General features: G+C 38.8%; 1 protein-coding gene across 2 annotated transcripts in view; it reads right to left on the bottom strand.

Annotated features, from left to right (window-relative positions):
- The window catches only part of tox2 (TOX high mobility group box family member 2), a 101,711-nt gene that overhangs the window by 23,808 nt on the left and 63,315 nt on the right, over positions 1-14,588 (bottom strand). For both annotated transcript variants that reach the window (XM_079341084.1, XM_079341085.1), the window contains one exon: positions 7,309-7,596. In XM_079341084.1, coding sequence (XP_079197210.1) covers positions 7,309-7,596 — 288 coding nt within the window. The remainder of the gene's footprint in view (positions 1-7,308; positions 7,597-14,588) is intronic.

Raw genomic sequence — 14,588 nt, 5'->3', positions numbered from 1 at the left:
AGATTTTGAATAAAGTGCTTCACGAAATGGACTGTATTTGTTCAAAAACATGTTTAAAATTACACCTGCGGTATAAATGGGATACAATTTGTCTCTCTGAGCTGATCCTTTTAAGGTTGTGAGTGTTATTTAACACCGTCTCTTTAGGATTTCTGATTAAAAAAAGAGAGAAATGAAGTCGGCACCTCATCCTCTGATTAGCTTAATCCAATAGGTTAATTGACTTTATCAGGGCACAGGAAACAGATGAGCTGCCTACCCAGCCTGCAATAAAAATCCCTCTAAAATGATGAAATTGGAAAATAACCTATATTTCTTTTAAGATATTTCTTAATATACAACTACAGTTTCATATCACATTGCTGGAGAAATAAGGCACTTTCTCCCAGGAGATGAGAAAAGAATTGAATTTTTCCTTATCGGTCATCTATTTTTCCACAGAATGCTATTACTTGCTGCCTGCCGTTGCTAAGCAACAGGAAATATTAATAGGACCTTTTATTAGCTAGGCTTTACCAGTGGAGTACTAAAATGAGGAAGTGGAAAACATGAATGTGTTACATAAATCTCTGAACCTTTCAGGGTTTGCACAAGTCTCTGTTTGTCCGCTGATTTATGGCTGTGATGGTTCATTTATGGGAGAGGGAGGTGTGAAATGCCACATGGAACATTAGCCTACGGGACAATTTGAAAATAAATAATCACACAAAAAATGTGGGGAATAAAAAAAAAGGAGAGAGCAGTTTAAGGAACAGATGCATTTTTTTTTTCTTTCCTGCGGATTTCAAGAAGCCATTAAACAAGCAAGGTGATATTTTTGTTCTGCTTGAAGCATTGATCATTCTGAATCAACATAGGAATAACTAATACAAGTCTGGTTCTATCACTGGGCTTGTTGAACTGTGGTGAAAAGCGACAGACGTTCCATCATTTTCCGCAGAGGCTCTAATCCCTTTAAAAAATGACTCAAAACGAAGGTCTTTCAGAGGAGAAATAGGTTTTCTTCATCTGAATGGAAAGTATGGAATGAAGCAAAGCTTCAATGAGCAGAAAGTTTTTAACGATACAAATTTAAAGTCCATATTTGAAAGGTCTAAACACATTTTCATTACAATATTCCTCAAGAGTCCCTTCATAACCGTTTAGACTTACAATTAGGAGACCAAGATGCTCTGTATAAATGCATCAGCTTATCTCTAATCCACATTTTGTCTCTGTTCCATGTTTATACAGAACCCAGCAGGTGTACAGGATGCGATAATACGTTCGCAGGGACCTTCCATCAGAGAGGGAACACATTAAAACACACCTCTGCCTCTCTTATCATTAATTCATCCCAGCTTGTCTGTGACAAGTTCAGTTGACATCGCAGCTCATATTTCATTCACACAGGCTTGGAGAGCGAGCACCTGCCAGGAGCACTTAATACCTCGCGAGTAAAAGTAAAGAAAGGAGAAAGAAAACAGCGGCAATTGAACATGACAATCAGGGTGGGATTAACACCTGATAATTAACCCCCAACTACAACTACAAGATAAAGAGCTTGTGAGAAAATTCTTGCATTCAAATACAGCTAACAAAAGAAATTTGAGCATTGATTTGAATATGAATGCAGCCGGCAAATCTTTAAGGCTCCACATCCCTCATTAGAAATGAACTGACCCTCCTTCATTCGGCAGGATTCTTGTATTGTGGAGAACTAACAAATGAGATAATACCTGAGAGTTTGATGGAGCTGCGTCTGCATGTATAGCTCTCTCTGCTAATAAAAGGCCGTTTTGCATAATATCTCCTGGCTGATTATACATTCATCATCTGTTACATATTCAAAGCATCACACTCAAGCCAGTTTGATGATAGCTTATATTGCATGCATCACTGAGGGACATGAAAAAAAAAAAAAACGTAATCAAAGATAATTTAAACCAGTGGCAGGTCATATTATGACACTAGATATAGCATAATTGAATATGGAGCCTGTCTATTAAAGGTGTGAAGCTCATATAAATATACCAATGTAGATGCTAAAGGGTTTGGTTTAAGGCGAGTTTTGATGTAAAGAAAGCCACAACAGGCAACATCAGGAAGGCCACTTCACTCGTGAGTCCAGAAATTATTCAATAGCAGCAGCAGATATGTGCATCTTTCTGATACGATCAATGCAACCTGAGCATGGCTATTAAATGTCTAATGTGTTTTGGAACTTGTAGATGCTATGACAGAGCGAGCATTAACACAAAGAGAGAGAGAGAGAAAGAGAGAGAGGGGGAGAGAGAGAGGGAGAGAGAGAGAGAGAGAGAGAGAGAGAGAGAGAGAGAGAGAGAGAGAGAGAGAGAGAGACCCTGCCAAGTGCATCAGAGCATCAGAGAAAAGAGCTCTCTGAAACATATCAGGTTTGGTCAGGAGGGGCTTTAGGCACAACATAATAACTGTCAGCTGGAGAGAAAAAAAAAAGTATGAATTGAAAGTGGTCTCTGTACAAAATTAGTAGAAAAGAGTTAATTATGACTTTCAGATTTTGAGAGTCAGTAGAGGAGAAACATTTAAAAAATGTTGTCGGAGGTGAAAGTCAGTTTCCATCAACTTCTAGGGGATGTTTACTCAGCTTTTCATACGCACACATAACATCATCTTGTTACTGTGGAGAAATCCCTGGAACACAGTCCAGCTGTTGAATCTACATCCACAGCAAACAGTTGTAAATACTAATAGACTAATCTATGAACTTGTTTAATGTAGTTGATTGATGGTTTGGTGGATTTAAACTGGTGTTAAGACGTTTTCAATGTCCCAAAAATCAGAAGGGTATACATCCAAAAAATATTTTGTTTTAAACTACAGTGCACCGGTGAAATCTCAATTTTGCACCAGGTTAAGAAAATTGCAAAAACCAAGATTTATAGATTGGAATCATGACTTTTATAAAAACCCTTAATATTCTGTATAAGCTCTACTACCAAGTGTTGCCTTTGAGTCTGAATGCCTTACATGTTCAAAGACCTCCAATGTGGGTCGACTATTAAAAACACACATTAGTGAACCCACTGTTGGACTGGCTAACATGTTCCTTCATTATTGAGAACATGGACAATCTTCATTTCACATTTAGCTGCTGTAAACAACTTAAACATGATATCTGCATTAAAAATAGTTATTAAAAAATCAGTATGCTTGGGTTTAGACAATGTGTATAAAACAACAGGCCCAGCTGTTAATTAACATTATGGTAGGTGAACTATGTTCCTTAAATAGTGAGAACATGGAACATTTCCACTTTACATTCAGCTGCTCACTTGCAAACCTAATGGGTATTGGAAAATGCTCGTAGAGCAGAATCAATACATTTTCTAAAAACTGGAGTGCCCGGACTAAGCCTTTAAAAAAAAATCATAATTTACTATGACATACTTTTGTCTAGTTTAGACAGATCTTTTAAATTCTTCAGGCATTGTTTCGTTGTAAATAATTCATCGACTTATTGATCGCTGTCTTTTCATTTGGTGCACAGGTTAACAAAGAGAGATGTCAACACGTCATTCTTAAATATCTCTATTGTTTACGCTTCATTTGTGAAATATCTTCAAATGAAAAGCTGCTAATGGTCAAGGAAATCCACAACCACGTGCCACAGCTGACTCAACCTAAAGATCTACATTAAAACACATTCAGTCAAATGATTTGCACTACCTACGCGATGGGAACGGATACTATCAGTGGTGTCAACTGCTGCTGTAAAACCGTCTTCTCTAAATCATTTTAGTTATATAATCGGCCTATTTACTTTATGTTTGTATTGTTGCACAACTGCAATAAAGTACTTTCCCCATACTTGAATCACATAGAAGCACATTAAAAAAGCAGGAGCTCTCAGCCTTTTGTTGAGACAGAATAACCTTATTTCACTCTACTGAATTATCTCTAAAATATCTAATAATGAAATCCAGGAGGTACAGAAAACTGGAGGTATGTGCTCATTTTGAATACAAGTTACCTCTTTCCTTTTTTGTGTGCAATTTCTTCTTGCTTTTTTACCCACAATGCCCTCCTCTCTCTCTCTGTCTCTCTCTGTCTCTCTCTCTCTCTCTCTCTATCCTCACCCCTCCTTCCCCTCTTCATCCAACTCTATTGCACTCTTTTCATTGCCCAGCTCACGTATTGAATCTGCCTGATGAAAACAGATCTCACTGCAGCACCACAATAGAATGGCTGATGTAGGAAAGATGAACCCTAATGGATTTTTTTTTTTCAATGTGCTCAAGATTGAATATAAGGCCTGACCTCCACATGTAGTGGATCCATTTCAACAGCAGAGATATTGTTTATAGTGAGGACACACAAACACACAGACACACAAACAACGACAGAATCCCTTTCTATCTACATACATCACTCAGAAAACTGTATCTTTCAGCTCGCTTAACGGTCTAAAATTAGAATTAACCCTTGTTATTTATCCATCCATGTCAAGTGAGGGAGTCATTATGATAGCATCTCATGTTTGAACTGCAGAGTTTGCTTAATTACTCTGCTCAACAGACTGTGTCAAGGTGAGGCTCCAATTTAATAGACACTCCGCTCTCAGCACAAATGAACCTCTGCCACGCTTTGCTAGTTTCGCCAGGCAGGCTATTTGATTTAGAAATTTCTGAGTTTGCTTTATATGCTGCTTTTTGGAGTGAAGTCGAAGCAGAGCCGTGAAAAGACCTCCTGTCTGTTTAAGGAGCTTCTCTCAGAGTCACTTATGTATCCTGGTTTGAGCCAAGAAATAGTCTGGTATGTTGGCCGATGACAGTGACAATTTAGTTTGATATAAAAAAACATACATAGTTTGAATAAATATTCTTTTACTGACTCTGTTTTTATGTGACTCGAATTGTGAGGTACGCTTAGTAACCTTGGAAAACATAATAACATAATATCCAGCTGAGTATATAAAGACCAGCTAAGCTTTAGTTAGCATGTCCTGTAAGTTACTTCTGCAGAGGGAGGAGGGGAGAGGGGGGGGGGCTGAAGATCAAATGAAAAACTTCCTGATTACAGGTAATACATTTTTGGAATAACCAGCAAGATGATCAAAACAGGTAAATTGGAACAGCTCTTTTTTTTGTTATTTCCTTTTTTAAAGGTCACTGCTGACCTGGTTAAAGCTATTTTGAGCGGTAATACCGTTTGCCTTTGTCCTGATTTAGCCGCTTGCCTTTGTCCTAAATTACCTCGAGTATCTCAGACCTAATGTGGACTTCATATTTCTGACATTTTCAATATGTCCTGCACTCGTGTTTATTTCTCCACTTACTAAACTAAAACACCTTTAATAAACCACAAACCTCGGTTGTCAGAATACCAATCATATGCACTTGCCAGCATATTGTAGCAAATGTGTTTTGATAATACGTCCCATAATACATCATTTGAAACATTTCAAATCTCATGCATTTTCATCCCACATCCCGCAGTATTCAATCTATTAGGCCACAGAGAGTGGGCCTCTGAATAGCAGTAACAAATATCCTGACTGCCGAGAGAAAGACTGTCCAATCAACCACTGTCTCCACAGTAAAGGTCATGACCAAAATGTGAAATGAATATGAAGATAAATGACACTCCAATCCAATCGCTTCCAGCATTATAGATAATGTATAGTATGTTTATATTTCAGATCTGTATCAGGTGTGGTTTGGCTTTCTGTTTTTTTCTTCATATCTCCTGTTTAGGTTGAACATAATACATAATGCTCGACCTAGATATGCATCTGTATATATTTAATGCACAGCATATATAATAGATACTCTTTTCTTTCCATTACCGTACATGCTGCTGACTTGTCTTGTGTGATGATGACTCAGACAGAGTAAACTGTATGAAACACATGTACTGCATTATGACCTATTAAATTATCAGAGAGGCTCGGCTCTCTGTGTGTTTATTATGTCTCAGTCAAAGTGGATTAAGTTATGAAGCTGTAAAATGCTGACCTTCAAGCCAAAAGAAAAAAAAAACAGAAGAATTCCTTGCATATGTTTTTATTGTTGAACATATGTGCTTCCTCTTCTCTGCGCTGGAATCAATAAAATAATTCACATATGTTTGTAATTTAAAGGCAGGAACTTTACGATACATCAAATGCTACATGAGAAAATCAACCTCTTAAATATATATATTTTTTATTTCTGTCCAGGTTAACATTTCTTTGAACTCCTCTAATTTATTTGCTCAGCTTTCCTTACCACATAAGGATGTATATACAGTGAGAGAGCCTATATGCTGCAGTATGTTCCATGCATATGCTTTACATATGCCATTTGTTGTGATAGAAACCTGTTCAATTTTCTGCAGTTCTCATGAATGCAATTATGGTTTGGAGATGCTAATTCGTGCAGCTGAGGGAGTAATCAACATGTATTCATGTTTGAAGGCTTGACAGATTGACCGATGCATGTCGTTGAGGTAGATATGATGCTGATGGATTTTTCCCACAATCCTTTTCTTCATGCAGCAGAGCTGACATGGCAACTGCTGAGAAGCCATTCAGTTATTCCCCCTACTTAGCCCCCCTTGTTCATGTCTTTGAAAATTACACATGCCTCATATGGTTGTAATTTGTGTCATTTTAAAAGCTCTTTTAAAGGGAGCTGTTTTGAAAAGCTTTGCGAAATTCCCAAGTTTTGTGATGTGTCTTGAAAGTCAAGTTTCTTATATTCAGTGTTCATTATCGTCTTCCCCCTTGTTTTTAAATCTTTGAAATTGAATTTACCTCAGAAGGTGGGAAGCTGTTTCACATTAAGAGAAAATGGCTGGATGTTTTGTGGGATCCAAAAGTTAGAAAACCATTTTTTTTACATCAAATTTGTCCAATTTCTTATTCGCTCCATCATACATTCTCCCCTTATTTAGTTCCCTTCTTTATGTCCTTTATTCCCATATATTATTTAAGTTTGCAATCTGTTTCCTATTAAAATGCTCTTTAAAAGTTCATTTACTGATGTTTTGCAACTTCCAAAAGCTGAAGTAATCATCTTTTGACTTAATTTTGTCCAATTTCTCATGAGCCTTGTCATCTGTTTACCCTGCAATGTTTTTATCTGCCTTTGAACATGACTTTAGGTCACTATTTGTACATATGGCTTTGAGTCTTTCCATGTGAGCAACTCATATATGACTAGCATACCCTCACAAGTCTTCATGATTTGGTAGAAGCCAGCAAAGTTAATTCACAAACCCCTTTTTCCTCAGAGGCATTAAATAATCCGGATTCTTTTTTGTTACTATCCTCCCAAAGATTGGTTCAGTCCAGGTAATTCTACTCACCGAGGGCATTTGGCTGGAGACGAGGTGACTGTCCTGTGCCAGCATGTTGGACATCATGAGTGTGGGCAGCTCGGGGTACGAGTACGGGTTGATGAGCCCATTGTGTGGCAGCGAGTGGCAGAGGTAGCCTGTGGAGTCGTGCTCCATCAGGTGAAGCAGAGGAGGCTCGGGGTGGTTAGGTGGGGTGATGGGGGGGATCTCGTAGTCTTCGTCCCCGGCTCCGTTTCCACTGCCCGTGCCTCCACCTCCGCCTCCTCCCCCACCGCCGCCGGTCTGACCTGTGTAGCTCTAAGGGAGAAACAGAGAGAAAAGAACTTAGGGGTTTGGATACTGTTGGATCAAACTCACTCTATAGGGGTTGCAGAATAAGCCATTCAGTTATTTTGAGCAACAAGATTGTGATAAATCTAGTGGGTTGTTTCAGAAGACATGGCTTCTTAAAGTGTCTATTTCCTGTGCAGGAAATGAACTGCGTAGGAAAAACTGGTTGTTTGATAAAGATTCAAAGCTACAAGATAAACCAGACATACAATATACAGAAAAAGTCAACAACAGCATAGTGTTCTGCTAAAAACTAACACAGACTCTTCACTTTGGATAAATGTGGCACTTACAGGTTTAGCTAAAAATGTAGCAACTATACTACACCATTAGTACATGCCTCAAACAGGCTTCTTTTTGTTAGCCTTGTTGTGTGCTGTCTGTGGCTTCACAGAACTATGAGGAATTCACCACAAAAAAAAAGTAATAATAATTTTCCACAATTGTGTCTGCTTGAGATTGACTTGACTTGCAGTGTTTGTTCAACTGCATGCTATTAAATGCAAATGTGCTCATCAGTTCACCAAATTCACCATGTACGAAGCATGAACACTTGGAGATGACTATATTCAAAGAATAAAAAGGTGGGGCAATTTTAAATAATCCTGGGGCCAGTTAGCCTCATCAATTATTTTCTTGTAGCATCGCCCATTTAATCTTAATATGTGTGATTGTGTTTATGGCATTTTACATCATGCCCTTAAATATAGTCAGTATATATCATACCCTATCACTCCATTTCATACCTTATTGTAGCATACCATATCGCACCAGTATCGTACAATATCATAAAATACCGTATCGTGTCGTTCAATACTGTTTCATATTAGACAAAGATGTGATGCTTTAGTTGTACAGGACTTCAGGGTAACACATTTTTGACAGGACATTTCTTACTGACATCTGTAGTATCATTTGGTTTTCACTCAGTCATTACTCTGATCACTAATAATTATTTAAAACTTTCTCTGTTAAGTATTAATGCTTAACCGTCAGATGAACTTGAGGCATTCATTCTTCAATAATAGTTTTTTTTTTTTTGGAGGGAACATATTGGAAAAATAGAAGAATAAAGAGTTGTTTTTCTTATTATGTTAACATCTTTTTCACAATGGAATTTGGTTCCTTTCCACTCCACAAAAAGCTTTGTAAACTGTTTAAATCTTGATCTGTCATTTTGTTCAAATAGGTGTAATTTAGTTTCAAATGTTGAACGTCTCATTTCGGAACAAAAAACTCAAAGCTCAGCGATCAGTAATAAAGGAAAGCAGCAGCCTCCGTGTTTGTGTGCTGTCGCGCTAACACAGTAAGTCCAATCAGATCAGAGTTCTGCACTGAGAAAGAAGAAAAGAAAAATAGCAGGGAAATTCAACGGGGAATGAAAAGCAATTTTGTCTGAGACGATCCAACTTGACTCCCATTGTAATGACTGAGTCAAATTAATCATCACAAATAATATTCTGGTGTCAGCCATTCAAGGGTTTTTTAATAGAATTTTTATGATTCATGTCTAGCGGTATACATCAAACAGTCAGTTCTGCAACATTTCTGAAATCAATTCAATATCATCTTTGTGTAGGCTGTCATCCTCGGCAGCAGAGTGGTCATTTATCTCTCAAACAGATACTTTTAGAAAATAAGGGGCGCAGGGAGATGGAAGAAAGGAGAGAGGATACAGGGCACTTTTTTGCCTCTTGTTTATCTCCACGCTGTTTTATTATAAAGGTGAAGGTAAAGGCACATTCTGTAATATTGTGACCGTATGATTAACTACTTTGTTAAGATTTAGTACTAACAATAAAATAAGAAATGACCCCAAAAAAATAGGACTATGCTTTACTGACTCCAAAAATCTCAATCTGCTTCTGAAAGATATGAGCCATGCAGAGCTTGTTATCATCTAGTGTTTATTTATCTGTAAGTGATAGCAGCATTCTCACGGACCAAGCCTGCATGTTCATGTAAATAGGAATGCACACTGCTCTTTGTTACAACAAAAGCTTTAGTGAGATTAAAATGTATTGAATGTGTTTTAAACAAATCTGACGCAGTAAGCAGTAAAAAAAAAAAAAAAAAAAAAAAACAGATGAGAGGAATTTCATTAAGCTACAAAACCTAAAACACTAACACAGGTTTTTAATTTTGCCACAAGAAAGGACGCTGGGAATGTTTTATTGTGCAACAAGAATGCAGCCACAGACTCAGCGTTTAAAGCACGCTTTTATCTCCCTCTACGTTACACCGAATTAAAAAAAAAAAAAAAAAGAAGAAGAGGGAAGGAAGTGCGATTGGCTCAATTTGATTTACTTTGTCCTGAAAAAGCCTGCGAGCCAGTTGATATTAATTTTCTGGCCCGTCCTTTGATGACAGATGTTTTTGTAAACCTGTGGGGATAATGTTATTGTTTGGTCTAATGGACAAGAGAACGAACATTTCCTGAGATTCAATTTCCCTCATAATTGTTGGAAGGAAACTAAATTGTCTGCTGTAAACATAGGGGCCATTGTGTGAAGTGAGTCCCCGTGTGCGTCTCCCTCAGAGCCCTTCGCATCATTGTCATCTCTTTGCTTTGACCATGTTTGACCACTGTGTAATCTTAGGTCTGCCTGCCGCGCTGACTCATCATCCAGCATGTTCATCAACCTTTTGTTTTCTCTGTGTTTAAATATATATCCAACCTACAGAAACATTTTCCAGGTCCTGGTATGTTTTTTTTGTGGTTTTATTATTGTGCAAAGGGACGAGGACGGAGGATGTGTCATGTGTTAGATTGCTGCGAGGGTTCATCCAATGCCCTTGATGATAAAATGTAAATACCAAGGACGTTCCCAGTTGGATTGTGGCAGGATAAATTATTCATATGCCTCTATTCAGAATGGGCTAACATGTACAGGAGCACATGTACACTCTGGCTAATGTATACTCTTTTCTACTTTAAAAGTAAAATCCAAACAAAAGGGGATGTATTTGATGGATCGTTGTGCAGTATAGACCAGCGTGTGTCCTCGTATGGAATTGGCTTTTCAAACAAAAGCTTCCCCCCAACCCTACTCTCTTTGACATCATTGGTTTACTTTCAATAGCCAGCATCCAAAAGCTACATTTCACAGACTCTATTTTCTCAAAGAAACTTCCTTTATTTTCCTCCTCTGATCAATAGCACAAACTATAATGAACATTATTTCCAATAGACAGTATGCTCAGGCTGCACAGCGAGCGAAACACAATCTGTAACATTTTAATTAAGAGACAGATCTCTCCACTGTAAGTGTTACATACCGGCACACCTTTCATTTGAAAGAAACAGATGAACAGACAGTTGGTCTGGGACTGAGAGAGAAAATAACATTGATTGGGGAGCTTTCCAGCTTGTCTTTTATTTTGGCACAGATCTCCGCCTCCCTCTGCAACACTGCCGGAGTGTTCAAGGCCTTCTGGAGATGATATTGACTGTGGCTAATGGCTCATTATCTGTACATTTTCTCTCTTATTGCATTATTGTTGCAATGCCTGTAGAAATCTGGATCCAGGACGTAACCCGATTAATAAAGAAATGTATATTAAGTCTGTAAAATGAATCGCTGTCAAATATTATTCATACAAACAACAAAAGAGCTGAATGTCTCTCAGTTTCTGCGAAGCACTTCAGGATCATGACACCCTTATTCAAAACGGATCAGTCGTTGGATACAGAGCCTCTTTAGCCATCATTTCTCTTTCATTTAAGCCATTTTAAAACTAACTCTCCCCTGCCAGCTTCTCAAATATGAAGTTTTGCTCAAATTTTAATTTTATTCATTGTCTAATGGATTTTTTTTTTTGACTATTGATTGGAATTAAATATGTTTTTGACATTTCACAGACTAAGTTCATTAAATATCTTAATAATCCGTGAACTAATCTATGTCTAATAAAATTATTATTTGTGGTTTTATGAACTACTTTTTCTGAGTGCATCGCCTTAAGGTGACGTTTTTGAACAAGTGCTTTCGTGACAGGAGGCCCACAAACCTAAACATAAAGCCCATCAATATGAGCACGCATTTATACTCACATTCAGTCCAGTTGCTTGTGGGCTTGTTTGCTACACAGACTTCAGACTTTGGAGTCCCCTCAAGTCTGCATTTGTTTCGAGGGGAGGGCAGGACCGACAGCTCGGAGACAGACGATGACAGATCTGCCTCGCCGCTAATGTGCACTTATCTGCCTATTGGAGAGCTTTGTCACAGTGGTGATTTATGCTTAAAATCCTCCACACACTACCACTTCCATCACCTCAGACACACTTCGTTCCAATACCTTTTTGTGCATTGCTCTGCACGCAGAGACAAAGTCAAGCCCTGTTATCTTTCTTTTCCACGCAGTCCAGTTTGTAAGGGAAAACGGTGGATTTATCTTCGGGAAGAATTTGAGAGCATCATCTATCCTTTTAAATCGTGCCATTACTCTCTCACAAAAAAAAAAAAAAAAGATTATACAGTATTTTTATGAATTATCCTGTTTACCTGTGCATGCAGGGCACCTCTATTTTATCTTAGACTGTATATAAGGGGAAGGAGCCTCTTGGTTTAAAAGCAAAGCCGATGCAAAAGTACCTTCAAATTGCATTTTCAAAGTGGCACTTGGGGAGACGAGCTGCAGAGGAAGTAGACTGATTACTAAGAATTAACAGAGAGAAACTTGCCTTACTTCTTTTTTTTTGGTTGATTTACTCAGTTGCATTTTTTTTTCTGAATGAGCTTATGATATAATGTGAAAAGAGGGTAAATGTTGTGATTTGATATCAAATGATACAATCTGATTTGATACCATACCATACCATTTAATGCATGAAAATAAATGACCACTTACGCTAGAAATGTGAAGAACTTTCCTTTTATGCGTTTGTCTGTTTGCCTGGATATTGATATATTGATCTGGGACTTGAACCACATATGACCTATATCCACAATAGTACTGGAAATGTACTGTAACGTGCTTTTCTTTTTGTTTAAAAGCAATGCAGAGTTAAGTTGATGACAAGGCATAATACGCCTAATTGGAGCGGCTTCCTGTGACTGATAAGAAACTGCCATCGCAGCCACTGAATTTATGATAGACATGCAGCAGCATATGAAGTCAACATGGCTTCTACTGTTATTCCACAGCTATGATAATTAGAGGGAAATAGCTATCTCAGATCTAATAACATTCATTATTTCGTCAAATCCGAAGAAAAAAAAAAGATTTCTATTAATTTGTCTGTTTGTTACTGATACCCTTTTCTCTTTCTTCCTCTTCTTCCTCTCTCCCTGCCCCTCCATCCCTCTCAGTCAACTCAGGCTTAATTAAAGCCATAGCTGTTCATCTGCTACAATATCATGTCAGGGGGTATCAACACAACACAAAGCCGTCTCTGGCAGAGCCCAACGAGAGAGAGAGGGAGAGAGAGAGAGGGAGAGAGAGAGAGAGGGAGAGAGAGAGAGAGGGAGGGAGGAGAGATCCAGTTACAGCCACCCTACACCTCTCCTCTTTTTCTCTTCACTGCCCAGACCGGCCTGTAGCCTGCACAACTCCCTGAGCCCAACAGCTCTGGTCCCTGCTCCAGGACCTCCTCCCCCTCCCCGCCTCGGACCCTGATCATCAGCAACCCCCCCCCCCCCCCCCCCTCCCTACCCCTCCCTCCCTCCTGTCCTCCCCTGTGTCATCTCATCTCTCTCTAAAACAGCCAGGCTGCATTATTTATCTGTCACTATGTTACTGTTTTGAAATCATGAAAGGGGCTGTGGGGATGGGGAAGCTAAACTAAACCGCCGTGCACTTGGTTTCTGTCCGGTAAATGAATGGGACTGGGGGGAGGAGCGGGTCGGGGGGGAGAGGAAAAGAGGGTGAGTCAGAGAAAAATAATGTCAAAGGCAAACTCTTTCTAGGAAATAAAACACAGCTACTATCTTTTTTGGCCCCAGCTATGTACGAAGCAAATAATGCAGCCCTGTGACTTTTTTTCATATATTTTTTATGATTATTATGGAATACATTTTTTTGCATGTCATGGAAAAGGCAACCAACTTTAAACCATTTTGATTATGCTTTTTGACCAGATTCACCCCGAAACTGAGTTGATTACTAACTAACCTCCCATTAACTAAAACCAGCCGCCTTAATTGTCCCCCTTACTTTTATGTCTCCTTCCCTCCTTCTCCCTTGTGTATCCTGTTCCCAGCGCTCATCTCACTTGTCACTCAAGGTCAGGGGGTCACCCTCATCTGATCGCGTGTCAGAGCCGATTAGAATCAGAGCTTTTGTGCCATGTCATATTTCATTATGCATTTGACTCATCTTGTGGGTCAGGGGGTCAGTGTGATTTGATTGGATGACAGAAATGATATAATTTGTGTTTAACCCTAGGCTGTATGAGGTTCTGAGTGGCGTACTAATGCATTTTGCTAAGACGGGGCAAGGCCCTCTCCACGAGCGACTAATTTGAAGTGGCACACCGCAGAGTTGAAGGAGAGCCAGACCTATTGCTCAACATGCTGAGGTTATAAGGGAGGCTTTATCAAATAATAAACACAACCTCTCTTGTACCTCTGTTTCTGTCTGTCTATCTCTTGCACGCTTTCCTCTTTACTTTACAAACTGATGCAGGCACACATTAGCTGCCTCATGCTGCTGGCTCCCATCCTCCCTTTTTCCTTTTCTTCATCAATTTGATTCACTAAAAATGTGTCACTGACCTTCTTTTCTGCAGTTGATTTTTCTCTCTTCCTCTCTCTGTTCTGCCTCTCTTTCTTCCTCTCTGTCTAAGAACACTTGATATCGTCAGAGAGAGGAGACTAATGGAGAAGTGCTGTCAGCAACAGCCACATCGTTATTGCTGAACATCCAAGTGGAACACAAACAACATTTAAATAGCTCCCAAATGACTCCAGAATGTAATAGAATAGGCATATGACGATGGCAAAACATCATCTATGTTA

Source organism: Symphodus melops (assembly GCF_947650265.1).
Source record: "Symphodus melops genome assembly, chromosome: 4".
NCBI lineage: Eukaryota > Metazoa > Chordata > Actinopteri > Labriformes > Labridae > Symphodus > Symphodus melops.
Note: the sequence above shows the minus strand (reverse complement) of the source record. Positions and strands in the feature narration are given on the sequence as shown.